We start from the raw sequence: 19,960 nt of genomic DNA, 5'->3' as shown, positions 1-19,960 counted from the left end.
AGCAAGTTATGGGTGACTATGTCCCAGTTTGCCTGGCTTATACCTACTGTCCTAATTTACTACGAATAGCCACTATCCCCCTTTAGTCTCCAGTGGGTATTGGTTTGGATGATTAGTTATCTGTCCATTTTACATATTAATTTATAAAGAATTAAATATGCAGCCATAAAAGCTTATCTGAAGTGATTTATGTTTTATGCTTACGCATTTCATCCAGAGATCCTTAAGCATGGATTAGAATCACCTGGGGTGTTCTCTAAAATTAAAGATTCCTGGCCCCACTCCTAGACACTGTGACTGACTAGTGCCGTAGTTGGCCAAGGTATCTGCGTTTTAAACAAACAACACTTCTTCCTTGTCACTGCCACCCTGACTCTGATGCCAATTGCTGTTGGCCCACTACGTGAACAACAGTGACCCAAGGAAGTGTTAGTTATTTGTCATTGTGGGAGGAGCTTCTTACTAAACAACCAAAATTACAAGATGATTTACAAACTATGAGGTCTCATTTTGTGAAACTGTCATTTTAATCATCATTCAGTGAACTCCTACTTAGATGATTGCAGTAGTATCTTATCTTCCCCACATCTATGCTAACCTCCCTCCAATCCATCCTTCACAGTGTACCACAGGGCTAGTCGAGAACACAAATCTACACTGTCACCTCTTCGACATGCACATACACAGGTGCGCAGAGGAAAACAATGGCTTCCCACTGACCTTAGGGTAAAGGCAAAGTTCCTTGACTTGTGGCATAGTCCCATCAACCCATCAGGCCTCCTTTCAGACTTTTTAAACTGACCTCTCTTCTTCCCAACTCATAGTCATTTCCTGGCTAACTCCCACACTTTTCTGGCCTTTCTTTTGCATCCTTCTGTTACTTGTTCTTGGAGCAACTGAAAAGTCTTCCTCACAATGCGTATAGCAGTACTATTTTACATTTTTGCTTGTGACATTTTGAGTAACTGTCTCCTTCCTCAAGACTCTACGCTCCCGAGAACAGGGGTCACCTGTGTTTTTATTCACCTTTCTTCCCAAGACATCTTCCACAGTGCCTGGCACATAGGAGCTGCTCAGTAATTATTTATTGGATGGATGGATTAACTAGTTATTGAGTAAGGTGACCACATGAAACTTTCCTTGGGTCCCACTGTGTGCTGGGCTGGGGGAAACTGGTGACCCAAAGATGAGTAAAAGATGCTTTTGGGGGAAGGGCATTATGATCGTTTTCCTCCATAGTGTTTTTGAGTGAACAGTCGCTGGCCATCATTGAAGAGCTATGCTGCATGCTCTCTGCTCCCTGGACTGTCATCTGTCTGAGATGAACCGATATGACCCAGAGCTTTGTGTTGATTGATATTATTTTACACAGGCCCGATGATGCTGACCACTTGAGAACAAAAGATGAGGGCTCCCCCAAAGGTGAATCATTACCCTGGTAACCACTTAGAGAAACTTACAGCGCTAAGGATTGCTTTATGTACTGACAAGGCAAAGTTTGATTTAAACCCTTGGAGAGTAACTGAGCTCCTAAATCTTTAGCTTCCTGCATACTGGCTGGTATTTGTTGAGGCAAACAAGCTTATGGTCTCAACCATATATGAAATATGTGGGGAGTGAAAGTTGTTTGTGTGGTGGCCTCACTTTTATAGAATTCACTGCTGATTAAAGTCCATAAAGAACTAAAACATGAAAACAGGTCACCTCTGGAATCAACTTATTCTGTTCACAGTTTGACATCCTCAGGAGTAGACTTGGCTTATTTATATTTATTTATTTATTTATTTATTTATTTATTTATTTCTACGTGGAGGTTCAAGAGAATATATTTCATTCACAACCAGATGTTTTTGTCTTCTCTCTTGCCATGTGTATCACAGATGATTATTTAGCAAAGAAACTAAAATCTGGTTGAAATGAGTTATTTACATGTGGATAGAATACAGATACTTGATTTAAAAAATATATTGTCATGCTTTTATACATCTAATATAAATTCAGTAGCTAGCTTTTCTGAAATGGACAGTAGTGATCTGTCAAGTACGGTATAGCTGTGTTTCCAGCTCTCTCAGATTTTTCTCTCTTCCACCACTTTCTCTTTGCTTATTTTTCTCTTGCTCACCTACTTATGTAGTATATGTCCTTTCTATCTTCCCTCTTTCTGGTTGTTACATTATACTCTAACATTCTCACACCAGTAAGTGGTTAGGACACAAAAGTGAAGGAAAGGACAGGAAAGATCATCCTACCTTCCAGATTGGTTTCAGGGCATTTACAGTACAGAACACAGCAAAGTGTGCTTTTAGGATGGTGACTGGTCTAAGCAGTGGACAGATATGGCTTTCTTTCTTAGACAGTGTCATATCACAACAGTTGCAAGTCTCCTCTTTGCCTGTAATTGACATTGGCAGTGCCCTGCCCATGCTCCAGAATCATCTAGAGTACTCCTTTGACTTCCAGCTATCAGTGTCTGTGCCAGGGGGTACTTCTATGTGGGAAGTATGCATAGTTTCACTGCCTATGGCAGGCTGGAAATACCAGGAAACTGACATCCCAGTAGGTAGCCACAACCATTGATTCTTATGTGGTTGGTGCCTAAAAACTCCAACTCCCTCACCTCTGGGGTGGAATGATTCTGAGCCTGTGTTTGGCCCCATTTTTCTCAGTGTTCTGTGGTTTCAGCTGTAGTTGCTTTGTGTTATGCCCTTTAATGGCTCCCATCTCTTCCCTGGTCACTCTCATCCTTGTGTTGCCTGGTTTCTGAGATCTTCATTCTTTAAGAACTTAAGCTAGACATTAACCAGTGATATAGAAACACTAACTCAGGAATTAAGCTGCAAAGTGATATTTTTCAGGGGGCCACATTTGAAAAACCTTGACTTTTCCATCAGTGTCCTTCATCCTCTGCCCCCTCTGCTTAGGAGGTCTCCTCTTCACCATTCCCACCTATGCTGTCCCTCTTCTCTTTATTTCCTCAAACAGCTCAGTTTTCTGTATCTTGAGAAAGGCTTCCTCTTATCTCTGTGATGCCCTTTGGCTACAGTTTTTTGTATTTCCTTCCCATCCCTGCCAGACTTTCAGATAAGCATCTATGAAAATTGCCTCTATTATCACTTTTTTTCACTTTTTGCTTAACCACTGGCAATGTGGGTACCATCATCACACTTTAGCTCTCAGGTCCCCACTAATAACCTTCTTATTACAAAATGTAGAGGCTCTTTTTCTGTTCTCCTGTCATCTCTGCCACCATTGAGCATATTGACATTTCCTTCCTGAAAATTGTGTTGTGCAATTGAATTGCTAGAGCTTTAGCCATGGAAGGAGCAGTTAGTCCAACCACTTCATTTCACATCTGGGTGAAAACAGAACTAACAAAGTTGGATGATTTTCCCATTAAGGTGCAAACATGTAAAAGCTGGGCTTTGAATCCAGGGCTTCTGACCTTCCATCTAGTATGAGAACTGTTTTTGGGAATTTTTTGTTTAAAAAGTTCACAGTGTTCCTAGTTTTTATTTCTTCCTATATAAAGGTGTCCCTGCCAGTCTCCTAGCTCCTTCCTTTCCTAGCCCATTGTGGCAGTCAGGATGAGGTTTCTAAAATGTAAACCAGAATCTTTCACTTCCCTGATTAGCCTCCAGTTCTCTATTGCAGTTGGAATAAAATCCAAACTCCTTTCATGCTCTGCAAGACCTCCCATGTTCTAACTCTTTCTCTGATGACATTTCCTACTATTCTTGCTCTTACAGTCACGGACTCCTTCCTAGCTGGTCAGCAAGGAAAGCTTAGCCTTGCTTCTGGACACTGGCCTTGCTCTAACTTGTTTGGAATGCTTTTATCCCAGACCGTTGCTTGACTGTTTCCTCCTCATCATTTGGTCTCAGCTCACATGGCCACCTCCTCTTATGCTGGTACACCTTACATTGATATCACCATATCTAAAAATTTTCTTTAGACACACCGCTGACCATACATCATACTGTTTTATTTTCTTCATAGCATTTACCACTAGCTACAATTATATAACTTCTTGATTTGATTTGACTTTAGGAATGTTTCCCATCATTAGAATATAAATTCATGGAATGTAGGAACTTTGTCATGTCTGCCATATGTCCAGCACCTAGAACAGCAAATGGCCAATAGTTCACACTCAATAAACATTTATAGGATGAACAAATTAATGAATGGTGTCTGAATTTTTATTACTCATTTCCCAGAATCCTTTCTTTTTACTCTACAATCCTGTACTCACCTACTCTCTATATATTTTTGTGTGTTAATATAATCTAACTGGTTTTCTCATAAACCAGTAGGGACAAAACTTAATTCCTTCCTGGGGGCCTTTGTTTCAGTTTTCTCTTCAACCAAAAAATCCCACTGTTTGTCTCTTTAACTATTCAAGTTGTATCACTGTATCAAAGCATAAGTCATGTTACATTACCATGAAATTACATCCCACAGTCCTCATTGATCGCCCTTTCTTCAAACTGTGTAAAATCACTCGTGCATTTTATGTAATCTAAGCACTCACATATAATCTATATCATCTTGAATCGTTTCCAGTTGTTTCATATAATAATATTTAGGCACTGTGCCTAGACACTTTGTGTGTGTGTGTGTGTGTGTGTCTACAGTCAATCCTCATTATGTCCGGATTTTGTATTTCTGAATTCACCCACTCCCTAAAATTTGGTTGCAGTCAATATGTGCAGTGCTTTGATGGTAAATTTCACAGAACAGTGAAAACTCTGAGTCACCTAACACACACATTCCCGGCTGAGGTCAAACAAGGCACCACTCTGCCTGCTTGTTTTTGATCTCCTACTGTAAATAAATGTCCTTTGGTGTTCTATTTAGTACCACACTTTTAATATTTTATGCTTTTTATTAGTGATTTTGTTGTTCAAAATGGCCTCCAAACATAGGACTGAAATGCTACTTAGTGTTCCTAAGTGTAAGAAGGCTGTGATGTGCCTTATGGAGAAAACAGGTGTTAGATAACTTTGTTCAGGTATGCGTTGTAGAACTGTAGGCTGCTAGTTCAACGTAAATGAATTAACAATACATATTAAATAAGGTGTCTTTAAATAGAAACACTCATAAATCAAGTGGCTCAGTCGGTTAAACGTCCGACTTCGGCTCAGGTCATGATCTCCGTGAGTTCCAGCCCCGCGTCGGGCTCTGGGCTGATGGCTCGGAGCCTGGAGCCTGCTTCCGATTCTGTGTCTCCTTCTCTCTCTGTCCCTCCCCCGTTCATGTTCTGTCTCTCTCTGTCTCAAAAATAAATAAACGTTAAAAAAAAAAAAAAAAAAAAAGACTATGTATTGATTAGTGCTGACAATGTTGCCTACCCTGTAGGAAAATACCCTGTATTTTCCCTAGAAGCAGTATTTGCTAATTCAGTGTTCATGGCAACTTTATGGAACAGAATTTTAATAAGTTCATGGCAACTTTATGGAACAGAATTATCAGGAATAATGAGAATTGACTAAATATGTGTGTATGCTCTATTTTTTGGCATTAACCTCATTTAGGTATTTAGAAGACATAGAAACCAAGAGCTATTGAAATTTAAGGAGTTTGCCCAAGATTATTTGCCAAGCAGGTAAATGGTAGATCTGGAATCCGGTTGTCATATAACCAAGTCTTTTGGTTTCTCATTCTCCACACCAGTAGCTCTTGTTTGTTTTAATTAGGTGTAGAATCCTAATTATTATAAGACATAAAGGGAGGAAGGGGGAGAAAAAACATGTGGAATTGGAGGAACGAGCAAACCATGATTCACACAGGGAAATAGATGTAGATGGCATTTTTTAAAACATGGCTTGCTTTACAACCCCAGTTTAGTGTTGAGACTGTAATTACAGTATCAAATCTTAAAAGAGAAATAAAAGGACCTCTTCATTTCAATTGGTAACTGTATATACTTTATGTTCCTTATCATGGAAATGAAAGTGTGACAAGTGACCAGACCTTAAAGAATCAAAGCTATAAAAATGCTGTCATAACCTGGATTTTTGCCCTGCCCTGAGGATGTCCACCTTAAACTTGCCTGACATTTATCTGGGCTGAAATATATGTGCTATAGAAGTGAACATGTCTGCCTGTTGTATGTGGTTAAACATGCCGAGGCCTGATTTCATAAAGAGTTCTCACCTTCCTAACCAATTGTGCATTTCTACAGAGAGATGACAGAAGAAATTATATCTTGAAATCTGTATAAAAGAGTAGCATGAGTCAAGTTACCATGTGGTCTCCAGGTATATGTATATACCTATATACAAATACATGTATATCTATATATGTGTACTTATACATTAAGACATATTTTATATACTTTATAATTTATTTTCAAAAATAAGTTAAATCAAACATTTTTTGGAGCCTCCAAAGCACTTTTGTGAACAGTTTGGGAACAGTTTGAAAACCTGAATTTTCCCCCTGTAAGGAGATTGTACAGGGACCTAGAGGTTAAGAATTCTAGCTTTTGTGCTTCTTATTTGTAAATGATTTTATTTAGTGCTAAATGTAAAGAAGTCTCTCACCTCTGATGTTGCAATTTAGCCCACATGGTTGACAACCAGTTGCATTAAGACAAGGACTTCTGCAGTGTGCTGTTAGAATTAAATAGTGTGATGGAATGATGTCACCTGGTTCCGGAGCACATGGGTATTAATATATGTATAGAACGGATGAGATTTTTCTTTTCATATGATATTCTCTTGACATTTCTTTTTCCCTTGAAAACAAGAGGCAATCATAAGGCTCAAATTAACACTTCTCAACTTCCCAAAGCTGCCAGCGATAAGGTTGAGTGAGGAGCTTCCAACAGGGAGGAAAGACAAGATAACAACATTTTATGTCTGCCTCAAGGCTATACGACAAATCCTGAAGTGTTAGAAAAGGAACTAAAGGGTCCTTAAGAGCTGTGTCATCAAGCCAAAGGAACTAATTGGTTTCAGCTTAGAAATCTGAAATCACTATCATTTCAATATTTCATAATATTTTATTTTCCCTTAGAATAATTAAATAGTTGCATGTCCAGTGACTTTAATGATCTTATGTTTTGGAGCTAAGCTCTTCACAAATCAAGGTATAAGGGTTGATTTATTCTTTTTTCCCAGTTTAGAGTACAGCTGAATTCCATGGTGCAGCTAAAAACGGATTAACCGCATGATCCCATCCTAAGGTTTTTGTTGGCTGGGTCAACTCCAACAGGGTAGAGGACTTGTGCATTCAGAGGTATCGACCCAATGGCTTTATCCTGCCAGGATTCATTAATTTCTCTGTTGTGTTTTACTAATATAAGCACCACTGAGAATTTGTTTAACAAAATCTTCTCTACCTCAGCCCCAAAAGAATGCAAAAGCAATAGAGAGGTTCCAAACTTTTATGCCTTAGACTCTTGTTTATTTTTCAGGGAAGATTACCGTAAGCAATAATTCTTTCTCACTTCAGGAAAAACTGTCAGAGGAAGAGAGAAAACACAAGGAAGCTTTGGAAGGTCTTCACATGGTGGTGGATGAGGATTCGAGGAGTGAAAGCAGCAGTGTCGACGATGGGAAAGAAAACACCAAACTGCTGTTGGAAAGATTGAAAGCTCTAGAGGTAAGAAATGAAACAATTTTTTCATGTTTGAGGAAAAATGACAGTGCTCTGCTTCTTTTATTAACATTGGTTTTGAGTGAGAATAAGTCTTCCTTTCTCGGTTCTCCTAGACAAATAGGATCCTAAGATCTCCCATTGTGAATCATTTGCAATTGATGAGTAAGTGGTTAAAATTTGTAGCACTGAGAGTCTTGCCCTAGGGACTCTGATTGGAATGCCTTAAAAAGTGTACATAGGACAATAATTCATTTCAAATTCAGTTCAGCCCTCAAACTGGATCAGTACTCCTAAAATGGCATGCACTCAAGGGAAGGTGCTGTGTGGTATTTCACTTTGTTTTCCCAATGCCTAATATAATGAATACTTGAGTGAGTGAATAAATAAAATATCCATTACTATATAAAGATGATTGCAAGAAAAAAAATTTTAAGTAGTTGAAGCATGTCTTAAACAAAAACAATAACAACCTATGTGGAAATTTAGCATAGAAAACAGATACATGTAGAGGTGAGGCTGAGCTAAGGGTACTTTAAGGAGGATTTGGAGCCTCCAGAGCGCTTTGGAACCACTGGTCTTTTATTTAGTGGCCTTTGACATCCCTGCAAGTGCTAAATCCTGAACATTTATAGAAGTCTTCAAAGAACATTCCAGTTATTCTTTTTTTATTTTTTTTAACGTTTATTCATTTTTGAGAGACAGAGACAGAGCATGAATGGGAAAGGAGCAGAGAGAGAGGGAGACACAGAATCTGAAACAGGTTCCAGGCTCTGAGCTGTCAGCACAGAGCCCAACACAGGTCTTGAACCCATGAACCATGAGACCATGACCTGAGACAAACTTGAATGCTTAACTAACTGAGCCACTCAGGGACCCCACATTCCAGTTATTCTTGATTGATATTTCACATGCTGAAAGACTCAGTGAACATGCCTTTTTCTATGGGTTGATTTAGCATAGAATAGGAACAGAATTACTTTTAAACCAGCCTATGGTGAGCGCATCTCATCTTAACTAGGTGCAAGGATCCTTCAGCTAACATCTACAAAATGTAGTTCAACAGTAGGGTCTGCAGAAGCCTGAAAATTAATGTGAAGAAACAAGACCCCAGAGAGGTCTTATTTCCTATGCTTGGTTACTGCAATTCTGCCTCCAATCTACCATGTTGTCTACAGTGAGCATGCCCTTTCCACACTAATTTCCTCAGCAAAGGTAAAGCAAAAGAGTTAAGATTATGGACTTTGGAGCCAGATTCTCATGTGGTTTTTTGTTTTGTTTTGTTTTTTGTTTTTGAATCCCAACTCTACTACTTTCTAGTTTTGAAATCTTTGGTAAGTTCACTAGGCTCTCTGTGCCTCTGTTTACTCAACTGCAAAGATGGGAATCATAACAGTAACCTACCTTATAGGGCATTGATGCAGAGTTAATGTCTGCACAGCGGTGCCTGGCACATGGTCTCCTCCATCCACCTACTGCAAGGCTCCTGACTTCTGCTAAATCACTTTTGTCCTTATTTACCTGGTTATAATGATTAACACAAGAACTATGAATGAAAAAATTGAGCTACTCCACAAATGAGTGACTAAGGATTGACAAGTTAAGCAATTGATACCAAACATGGGGCAGAAGAGAAGTCAGTTTAGGGAGCTTCTGGCAGCTCCCCTGGGGCAAACAGCCAGGAATCAACCTTATTTTCCCAAAGCTTCTCATACTTGTGTCATTTCTCAGACAGTCACTGAGGAAGGTGGGAAAACCTTCTCAAGGGAGACTGAGGTTGCTCTCTGAGACTTTTGAGAAAATCATAGCTTTGTTTAGAGTTTGAATTACCTGGATGTAATAGTAGAAATGAGTTGATACTACAGTTTCTTATTTCCCCAGAACCATGTGCTTAAATTGTTAGTTTTATTCCTAACTATAGTGACAGTTGCTCTTAGTTCATCTAATTGTCACTGAGACAACTTTGTGAAGGACATTTTATTTAATCAAGCTAAGAGGTATTTTAAAAATATCTTTGGCAGCAAATGTTTCTTAAACCCTCGCTGAGTAAGAGAGAAACAGTATTTTTTTTTTCTTTCACGGAGATCTTTATACTTCAGGCAACAAGTCTTGCGTCCATTAGTTGGATGCAATTGATGATATCTCTAAGTGTGATTAATCCGCACAATTTTAATCCACAAAAACATTTTATTTTCTAAATTAGTTTCTTCTGGTCACAATGTCACTGCTCGTTTCCTAAAATTTTTTGCTCAATATTAACTGAACTCTATCCTTGCCCACAATACTCACCACCATCTATTTGAATGGAAAATAAAAATAGATATTCATTATATATATTTATATTTTTAATTAATATATATGTGTGTGCATATAAAATACACATACAAACCATATATATGTGTCATACAGTTTACATATGAATTTAATATTTTACTTAATTTAATGTTTAAACATCTATTACATGTGCTTTCTGTATAGGATCTTTTGCTTAAGTTAGTAGTTATTGTAGGAAAATTGAATGCACTCAGAGCTGGGCATAGTCCCCCCACCCAGATGTATACACTTTAACAAAATGTTCCTCTGGAAGATGGCAGGGGAATTAACCATAATGCTTCAAACTTACTTTGGCAAAATTTGATGTTATATAACAAGATTTTAGGAAAACAAAAAATATTTTCCATCAGTGTATTTTTGAAACACTCACCTTTGTGTACCTTAATCTCTTGGCTCCTGGTGTTAGAGGAAGTAGAGAGGGATGTTCCATAGGCTGATGGAAATCAGCCTTTCTTAATTCCTACTCCCCACACAGTTCCCAGGAAAGTGTGCAAAAGAAGATTCATAGACTTAAATTCCAATATTATGTTCATGATTAATATTACAATAATATTCAAAAGCTACCTAAAAAATATCTGAGGAGCCCCTGAATTTGAGAATTGAGTTCATATTATCCCAGCACATTATTCCCTGACCTGAGGAGAGTCAAGTGTTCCCAGCCCCACCCCAGGATTGTTCCCTGTTGTGGTCCTTTCTGGGGCTTAGTTCCTACATGATTCAGCTTCAGTCCCTCTTTCTTTTCCTTTCAGAATCAACCTCATGTGAAACAGAATCCTGTTACTTAATTTTTCCAAAACCCAACCCCACAAAGCATATGGAGACACATATTCACTAAAGGGTACTCCATGGCAGAATATTTCAAAGCTAAGGGCTTTGAACTTGGTCTTTAGTTAGCTGTTTCCTCCAAGTCCTCCAGCTACAGGGCATTTCTCCCTTGCCCCTTTCTTAGTCTCCTGGCACAGGAGGTGGCCAGGTCTTTCCCACCTGCTCCTTCTCCCATGGCCAAGGTCCCCATCACTAATTATGCAGAGCTCTATACTCTGTCCTTGTACTCCAATTCTGGTCTCATTCAGTCCCATTCCCAGAATTCATCAAGGTATTTTGCTAAATAAGATATTTACCTTCCAAAAACAGCTCCAGGGCCAGAAATCAAAATAATGATTAATATCCCCTCCTCCCCCTCCCCTTATCAATTGTTTTCTCTCTGCTCAGTATCTTGGTTTCAGTAATTTTCAAGTGTTCATGAAGAAGGGTAGACTACTACCCTCACCACCCAGCAACTACTTTCCCCTCCCTATATTGTAATATTTGTTTAGGGTCCTGATATCTGGTGGAGGAGCCATTTGGTGTATTTTATATCTGTGTCATAAGGGCCACATGGGTCATTCAGATGCCACTTGCACATTTTCTGTAACTTTATAGTGCCAGTTGTAGTGTTTTCTAAAAATGTTTCATTTCCAAGACTTGTGTTTAAGAGACTGCTTACTCAACTTAGGATCAAGCTCATCATTTCAGTAGCACTTCCCTGTCACAGGCCACATCTGTGAAAGGACCACCCCTCTCTCCAACCCTATCCCTGACCACTGATTCAAGGGATTTTCCCAGACTTCACCTCCACAATCCATTGACTTGATCTTGTGTCTTCCCTGGGTTTTGGCCTCAGGATTGCTTATGGATTTGCTTATGGGCATGTTCCTTGAAATACATGATTTGCTTGCCTCAGGCCCCTCTCCCCACATTCCCACTTGCCCTTTCTCGTCACTCATTGACCAGCTGCACACCTGACTAGAAAGGGCTGGACATGCCCTTTTCTCACTCTCAACTCCCATAGCATCACTGATTCCCAGACTCTAGCCAGAGGGAGAGCAGGCCTGAGACAACCTGGGAGTTCTGAGCCTCCAGGTAAATGCTGATGCCTTAGCTAAGCCTCAAGGTCAGAGGAACTTGGCTCCTTATGTAAAAGATTTACTTTGTGCAGAAAAATATGGCAATTAAATCTGTTAAAGTATATAACAGCTTTTTCTACTCAGTTTTACCTTTCCATGAAAGTATGACAATTAAAGTGCTAAGCATAAGCATTTTTGCTAATCAGCAATTCCTATTTAAAATGAGGTAGTTTAAAATAGTAATTCTCAAAGCTGTCTGCACATCACAATTATATGTTGAGTTCATAGTCAATAGATACTTATTGAATACCTTCTATAGTCCAAACACTAGGAGTAGATCAATTTTCATGGTCCAAAACCCCAGTGAACAGAGACAGAAATTATACACTTAAATAGTAAATAAGCAAGCAAACAGATAAATAGACAAATGGGTGACTCTGAAAAAGAAAAGTCAGGTGAGATAGTCTATGGAGAGTGGAGAATAGAAACAGAGGAGTTATTTACCTACAATGGCAGCTGATACCAGGCCATAAGTAACACAAAGGAGACAACTGAATAAAGACATGGACAGTGGACAAAGGACAAAGAGAAACTGCAGGTGAGGAAGCCTAGATATGGTAGAAAAGTTGGCAAGTTAGAGAAACAAAAGAAAGATCTTTGCTGTAGGACACAGGTATAAGGTTAAAAAATGGGAAGAAGATGAATTCAGAGGAGTAGAAAACGGCCAAACCCTTTAAAATCTTATAGGCCACAGTCACAGAAAAGACTTTGAATATAATTATGAATTTAAAGTGAAGTCATCAGCGATCGTTAACTAGGGAAATAACATGGTCTGACTTGTGCTTTAGAGAGACAAGTCTTGCTGCTTGTGGGCTAATAGCAGGACAGGAAGTCCAAGTGGGAGGTAGTTTTAGAGTCTAGATGGGAGGTGTTAGTAGACCGGTCTAGAATGGGTACCTAGGACTAATAGGAAATAATAATATATAATAATATCATTAGACCAGTGGACTAGAGGGGAATAATGATAGTGACAGTGGTGGCAAGCTCTGACTTAGAGCTTAGTATGTCCAAGCACTGTTCCAGTTTATCTACCTGTCTGTGAATATAGACATACACATGTATGCACACATGTGCACATACACACACACACTATTTTAATATTTATAATAACAGTGTGGGGATGGGTAGATAAGATTATCATCTCCATTTTACAAATGAGGAAACTGAGCCCCTAAAAGCTAGGTAATTGCCCCAGGCTATGCAGTCAATAAGTGTGAGAGTCAGAATTTGAACTCCAGTGTGGTTCCACTATGTTATGGTGATAAGAAATGGTCAAGTAAGTATGTATTTTAGAAGCAAAGCCTACTGGCATTACTGAAGGATTGGCTGTGGAATGAAAGAGAATGTGAGAAATCAAGAGTGACCTTTAGGTTCGGGCCTTAGCAACTGAATATGGGGTTGTAGTAGATCTCTGAAAAGAGCCAGGCTTGGAGGAAAGATGACTTGGGGAAAGGAATATACTATCATCAGTTTGTTTTGTCCATGTTAAGCTGAGATTCCTACTAAACATTCAAGTGATGTTGTTTGGTAAGCAGTTGGATACTCAAGGCCAAGGTCAGGGCTGGAGGCATATAGATTTGAGAGTCATCAGCATATAGATGGCATTCTACGTTATGGGACTTAATAAGGCCACATCTGAAGTAAGTGTAAATGTGGACCTTAAGAGGGCAGAGGACAGACCCCGGGGGTGCTCCTCCATTAGAGGTCTGGCAGAGGATGAAGAGCTAGCCAACAAGACTGGGAAAGAGTCATTAGTGAGGTAGGAGAAAAATCAGAAAGGTGAGGTGTCATAGAAGTCTAAAGAATAAAGTGTTTCAAGGGCAGCCTTGTCAGTACCATTAACAGAATAAGAAAGATAAAGCACGGAATCCATCACTGACTCTGGCAAGGGATGGGGAGAGCTAAAAGCTGGATGACAACAGTTTCTGATGTGAATGGGTAGGATGGCAAGGAGGTGGAGAAAACACATACAGGAGGATCTTTTGAGAAGTTTTCCTGTGAAGTGGGGACGACATGGGGACAGTCCTGCCTGAAGAGACACAGTACAAGCCCTTAAAAACAACAGCAGAGAAAAGCAGGGTACTGTTCAGGTCATGCTAGTGTGCCAATGGGAGTGATGCGGTGGAAAAGACAAAATCCCTGATGCAGAAGAGAGAAATAGAAATGTAGGAGTGAAATCCACAGGGGATGAAACCCGGGCAGAAACCGAGCTTCTAATACTTCAGGTGCCTAGATGACAACCCGGGAAACTCCAACGCGTGAGGTCTGAAATGGAGAATCAACATCTGTGTTGTCGTCAAGCCCTGTGGGAGATTGAGATGCACAGCCAGGATTGAAAACCACAGATGGTAGAGTCTTAGGGTGATCTTAAAAGCTCCTCAAACACCTTAGGTTCAGTTCAGTACCAAACACAGTCTTGAGTAGACCTTTCCATGAATGTTCAAACTCAGATGCAGAAGTCCCACCCTCACATGCTCAGTGCCAGAGTGTGTTGGAGCCTGAGGAAAGCTTGTAACCATAAGTGCTCTGAAGCGTCTTCTGCCCTGCCTGGATGGCTCCCCTGACATGGCATTGGGGGTGATACACCGGGCTTAGCTTTGGCTCTCTGCTGATGAGAGGAGGTGTCATTTCTTAACATTCCCAGTTAGCTTTAAGTTCTTACCTTGTCCTTCCTCTCACTTTTACCCTCTCCTATCCTAAGATAACATAAAAGGAAATTTTAAAGGAATAAAGCAGTACGCTGGTGGTAGTCTGAATAGAAATCCTTAACTGTTTCCTTCTCATCTTTAAATTCTATGACAGTCTGCTGACAGGTAACTCCAGACATCCCTGTCTGAAAGCATCTGCTGTATATCTTTCTCCTGATTAATTTGTATCCAACTGTGGGTCACCTAGCAACAATCACAAAGCTAGGATTAGAGACAAAAACTTCTCTTCAGCAAAGGGGCTTGAAGTTAAAAAAAATCCTATGTCAGTATATAACTTTTTACTAGCAATTTTCTGATTATAAAAGTAGCAGTCATATCATAGAAAGGAAAATACAAGGCAATAGAGACTGTAATCATACCACTCAGAAATATGTTATATGACATGTCTATTTCCATTTTTTCTGTTGTACTTAATCAAATTAGAAAATGATAAAATATCACATTATACAGTTTAGTAGCTTGCTCCTTCGTGTAATAAATACATCAATATTATTTTTCTATCTTAATTCTTAAAATAGGATTTAATGGCTGTGCAAAAATTTGTCAAATGGATACAGAGTACCATTTATTTAATCTCTGGTTTAGATACTTAGGTTGTTGACACTTTTTCATTATTATAATGTTGTGATGAAAATCCTGGTACCTAAGACTTTTATGCATATATTTTAATATAATATTAGAATATGACCATTCTTTTAAGAAAGTTAGGGGCTCCTGGGTGCCTCAGTCGGTTAAGCGTCTGACTTTGGCTCAGGTCATGAGCTCACAGTGCATGAGTTCGAGCCCCACGTCAGGCTCTATGCTGATGACTCAGAGCCTGGAGCCTGCTTGGGATTCTGTGTCTCCCTCTCTCTCTGCCCCTCCCCTGCTTGCCCTCTGTCTCTCTCTCTCTCTCTCTCTCATTCTCAAAAATGAATAAACATTAAAAAAATTTAAAGTTATGCAAATAGGCAGATCTCTTCATATCTAATTAAGAATAAATGGCTCTCTGAAATTAATAATTCCAGATGTGACTCTGGTGGGGACAGCACAGTTAGGGAAAAGCCCCCAAGCCACCCTTTAGGGAGCCACCCTGGTTATTCAGTACAGGATAAAATGGTAGGATGGTTCAGGGGCTGCTCAAGCAATTCCAGAGATCTGAATTCTTGGGAAAACTTCACCATGCAGGCCATCCTGCTCTTCTTTCAAAGTATTGTTTGTGATTGTTCTTTCAATCACAAATCATAGAGGCTTTACTCTGGCTGAGTTAGGCAATAGCATGTTGCCAGAACTCAGACTGAGGTATAACGATGGCTGGAGGCACAGGTGAATGCCGAGGTTCAGGCCGGTCAGGGAGCAGCTGTCCTCTCTCAGCTTTGCCTTCCTCTAAGTAGGTTGCATTCTTCTTTGTAAGTTTTTGTTGTTGTTTTTGTTGTTTGTTTTGAGAGAGAGAGAGTGAGAGAGAGAGAGAGAGAGTGCATGCACACAGGGGAGGGACAAAGAGAGAGAGAATCCCACACAGACTCTATGCTCTCATGACCATGAGGTCATGACCTGAGCCAAAATCAAGAGTCTGACCCTTGACTGACTGAGCCACCCAGGCACCTCTGTGTGGGTTTCACTGTTACGCAGGCTCTCTTTATGTGTTGGCAAAGACACAACCAGAAGCTTCCAGGTTAGTGTCCCACTGAATCAGCAACACCAGTGAAAGGATTGCTTCTCTTTCTAGTAGTTCTGTGAGAACTCCCAGACTCCAGAGAGGGGCGACATTGGCATGTGTTCATACCCTGGCCATTGGAGGGTGGATCATCTCGACTGATAGGCCCATCAATTCCATGATCTGGCAAAGTTCTAGTAGTTTTGGTTACTTAAATGTCAGAAATGCTTTCATATCACTCAGGAAGGTAGGTTGGTGCTTAGATATAGTCTTTTCCTTCTGTGCTTATCTTCTTTCTTCTAACGCCCTTCCACATCCTCCTTCACCTCCTCCTTTTCTTCTTCTCTCTTCTTCCTTCTTCTTCATCCTTGCCACTCTCTCCCTCTTTCTGTCTTTTCCCACTCCTTCCTCTCTCCCTTCTTTGGCATCTCTAGACCTTCACTGCTATGGGATGTTGGACTTACAAAGATCCATGGAACATGTTCTCTGTCCTTGAGACATTCACGCTGTTGGAAGGAAGACAAAAATATGCTAATTTAAATAATGAAAATAATAATGTGTGTTAAAATTTCCAAAAAAATTAAAAATTATGTACGAGAATCAATGAAACACCAAGATAGAAGTACCTGACTGGATTCTTCTCAAGAATGCATAGAGATAAGAAGGTGCCCCTTGAACCAATTTTTTTTTTTTTATTTATATATGAAATTTATTGTCAAATTGGTTTCCATACAACACCCAGTGCTCATCCCAAAAGGTGCCCTCCTCAATACCCATCACCCACCCTCTCCTCCCTCCCACCCCCCATCAACCCTCAGTTTGCTCTCAGTTCTCAACAGTCTCTTATGCTTTGGCTCTCTCCCACTCTAACCTCTTTTTTTTTTTTTTTCTTCCCCTCCCCCATGGGTTCCTGTTAAGTTTCTCAGGATCCACATAAGAGTGAAACCATATGGTATCTGTCTTTCTCTGTATGGCTTATTTCACTTAGCATCACACTCTCCAGTTCCATCCACGTTGCTACAAAAGGCCATATTTCATTTTTTCTCATTGCCACGTAGTATTCCATAGTGTATATAAACCACAATTTATTTATCCATTCATCAGTTGATGGACATTTAGGCTCTTTCCATAATTTGGCTATTGTTGAGAGTGCTGCTGTGAACCAAGTTTTTAAGGCTGTATGCAAATTTTACAGGCAAACAGTAAGAGGAGAAGCAGAGGGAGTTACCTTGATAAAAGCAGCAAAGCCTGAACAAGTCTCAAGGAGCCACCAGCAAGTGGGCCTGCCTGAGTCTAGGGTACTTTTCCTGTCCTCTGTGTGCAAGTGCATGGAAATACCCATCTACCCAACACATATATATTAAGAGCTAACAATATTTCTTCTTTTTTTTTAAAGCTTATTTTTTAAATTTATTTTTGACAGAGAGATAGACAGTAAGCAGGGGAGGGGCAGAGAGACAGAGGGAGAAAGAGAATCCAAGCAGTCTCCTTGCCATCAGCACAGAGCCAGGTGTGGGACTCGAACTTACAAACCATGAGATCATGACCTGAGTCTAAATCAAGAGTGGGATGCTTAACTGACTGAGCCACCCAGGTGCCAGCCCCCCCCTTTTTACAATTTATGGAGTTGTCTAATCACACCTCCGATCTGTCTAGAGACATCTGTAACTAACAGCCCCTCCAGCCCCTCCAGCCCCCACAGTACCCTCGAGCTGTAGTTCCCCAGGAGCCTCAGTCCCGCTTACCGCATAACATAACATGGCCAAACAAACACACGAGTGGCAGTGTGAACAGTTCTGAGTCTTGGGGAGAATATTTATGGCCTTGAAACTTAGGCCCCCACTGACTTTGGAGTGTAGAAAAATACGTGCGTGCCATAAACAGAAGTTGTACCAATCACTGAAAGCCTTTGATCGCCTCTCCTTGTCTTTCTGCCTGTCTCTTTACTATTGATGCGAGGGAGCTCAACTTGTCTGCAATTTACTCTCCCCAGTAATAGGCAGCCGAGGATTCCTCTTACCTTGGGTTTTGTTAGCATCTACAGCACTGTTTTACAGCAGCCCTTCTGGCCTTCCAGCTCCTGGAAGCTTGTTCAATCAAGACATAACCTTTTATCGGTTATGGCCAACTGCTGAGGGGAAAGAAAAAGTCCTCAGTGGGAGGTGGTGGGCTCAAGTGTTAGGGCACCTGTGGCTACAATGCCCCTGTGGGGCCAGATCTGGGGGGAAGCTTGATGGAAATACCTCGGATGTTAGAAAACAGCCAATATGTCAGGAATTAATCTGCATAAATGTGTTACTTTGCCCTACTCAGATTTGCGTGGGAGCTTGTAAGAAAACCCCAGATCTTAGAGAAGGCTAATGCATCAAGGACTAATCTCCATAAATATTTAAGAGCCATCAAAGAAGAAAAATGAACCATAGAGCCAACATTAATTGTGCCCACAGATAATTAGAACAAAGTGTTGTTAATTGTGTGTTGGTTTAATGTTATGTAGCCGTGGCCTTGTTTTTTTCCTGGAGAGTATAAATTTTGATGTCAGAAACTGAAAGCTGGCCGGCTTGATTAATCAAAAGGCCTCAATTTGCTCAGTTACAGCCAATTAGCATTTTAATCCTTATCTACAAAGTATGATTAAGCTTAGTATGTCATGAGTATAATTGGAAAACAAAACCCCAAATCTTGGTTCTTTTTCCACAGTGGGTGTCTGAGCTGTCCTAGATATGACGCTTCTAAGTAACATACCTGAGTGTCATGAATAAAAATTAGAAGCTGTGATTCAAAAACCAGTATGATTGATGAGCAGTCCCAGTTACAGAACCAGGGCATTCTATAAATTCTGTTCATTTGCTGGGAGAAAATGTTACACAGCCTTGGGGGGAGAAATGGCTCCAGAATGGGGTCCAGAAATGTGTCCTTGTTATATGCATAGGTATTACCTTTAGCAGCTGAGTCAGGAAACATGGCCACTCTAACACTATGAAGTGTTGTAAGGAATCTACTTACTCTGATTTCTCATGGCAGCCTTTTGAGGGGGATCTAACTCATTAGCATTCAAATCAGCCCCAACCCTAGAGCCTTTCTGCTTTGGGAGTGAGAAATACACAGTTTTACTTTATTACCAAAGCACTGTGACCAACTGCTAGAATGAATCAGGGATTTTGAGATTTGAACATGGCGGGGGAGGGGAGAGATTAATAAACGCAAAGGACCATGGGTGGAAGGATCTCCACAGTATTAGTTTAGATAATCACTTCTGTTTTAGAACCACATAAAATACATCTTTGGTCTTATTTGTGAATGTAACTTAGGAAATGTAAACATCCTCAGCGTGCCCAGTAGCATCCCTGGCTTCCTAATTGGGGCTCATTAGTGATAGCACACTGAAAGTCAGTACAACCTCTCTTTCAGAGCTCCATGTTCATAAGTATTTTCAACTAATACAGTGAAGTGGAGCTCTCCTAGAAAGCAAGTTTCCACTGTGCTTTCAAGAAGGTGTGGTTTGTAATAAGTACCTGTTGTTTGTTGGGTGAAGACACTGTCTCAACATAGCAAAGGAAAAAGAAAAAATCCTTTTATAGTTACAATCAGGGAACATAATCGGTTCAGGAAGTTTGGATCTTCTTTCTCAGGACAGAGAGGTTTCTGTCACTTGTGTCTCATTTGTAGCCGTAGCCACAGGAACTTTCTTAGAAGCATGACAAACACCTTTTCATGTGGCATCATTATTGTTT

The 19,960-nt window shown here is 40.2% G+C and overlaps 1 protein-coding gene across 8 annotated transcripts in view; it reads left to right on the top strand.

The window, feature by feature from the left end:
- Positions 1-19,960, top strand: part of NCKAP5 (NCK associated protein 5) — a 983,894-nt gene that overhangs the window by 686,178 nt on the left and 277,756 nt on the right. For all 8 annotated transcript variants that reach the window (XM_040474891.1, XM_040474892.1, XM_040474890.1 and 5 more), the window contains one exon: positions 7,459-7,608. In XM_040474891.1, coding sequence (XP_040330825.1) covers positions 7,459-7,608 — 150 coding nt within the window. The remainder of the gene's footprint in view (positions 1-7,458; positions 7,609-19,960) is intronic.

This window comes from Herpailurus yagouaroundi, unplaced genomic scaffold (genome assembly GCF_014898765.1).
Source record: "Herpailurus yagouaroundi ecotype Mexico unplaced genomic scaffold, PumYag 140, whole genome shotgun sequence".
In the NCBI taxonomy this organism is placed as follows: Eukaryota; Metazoa; Chordata; class Mammalia; order Carnivora; family Felidae; genus Herpailurus; species Herpailurus yagouaroundi.
The sequence above is the reverse complement of the archived record's forward strand: the minus strand, read 5'-3'. Positions and strand labels throughout refer to the sequence as shown.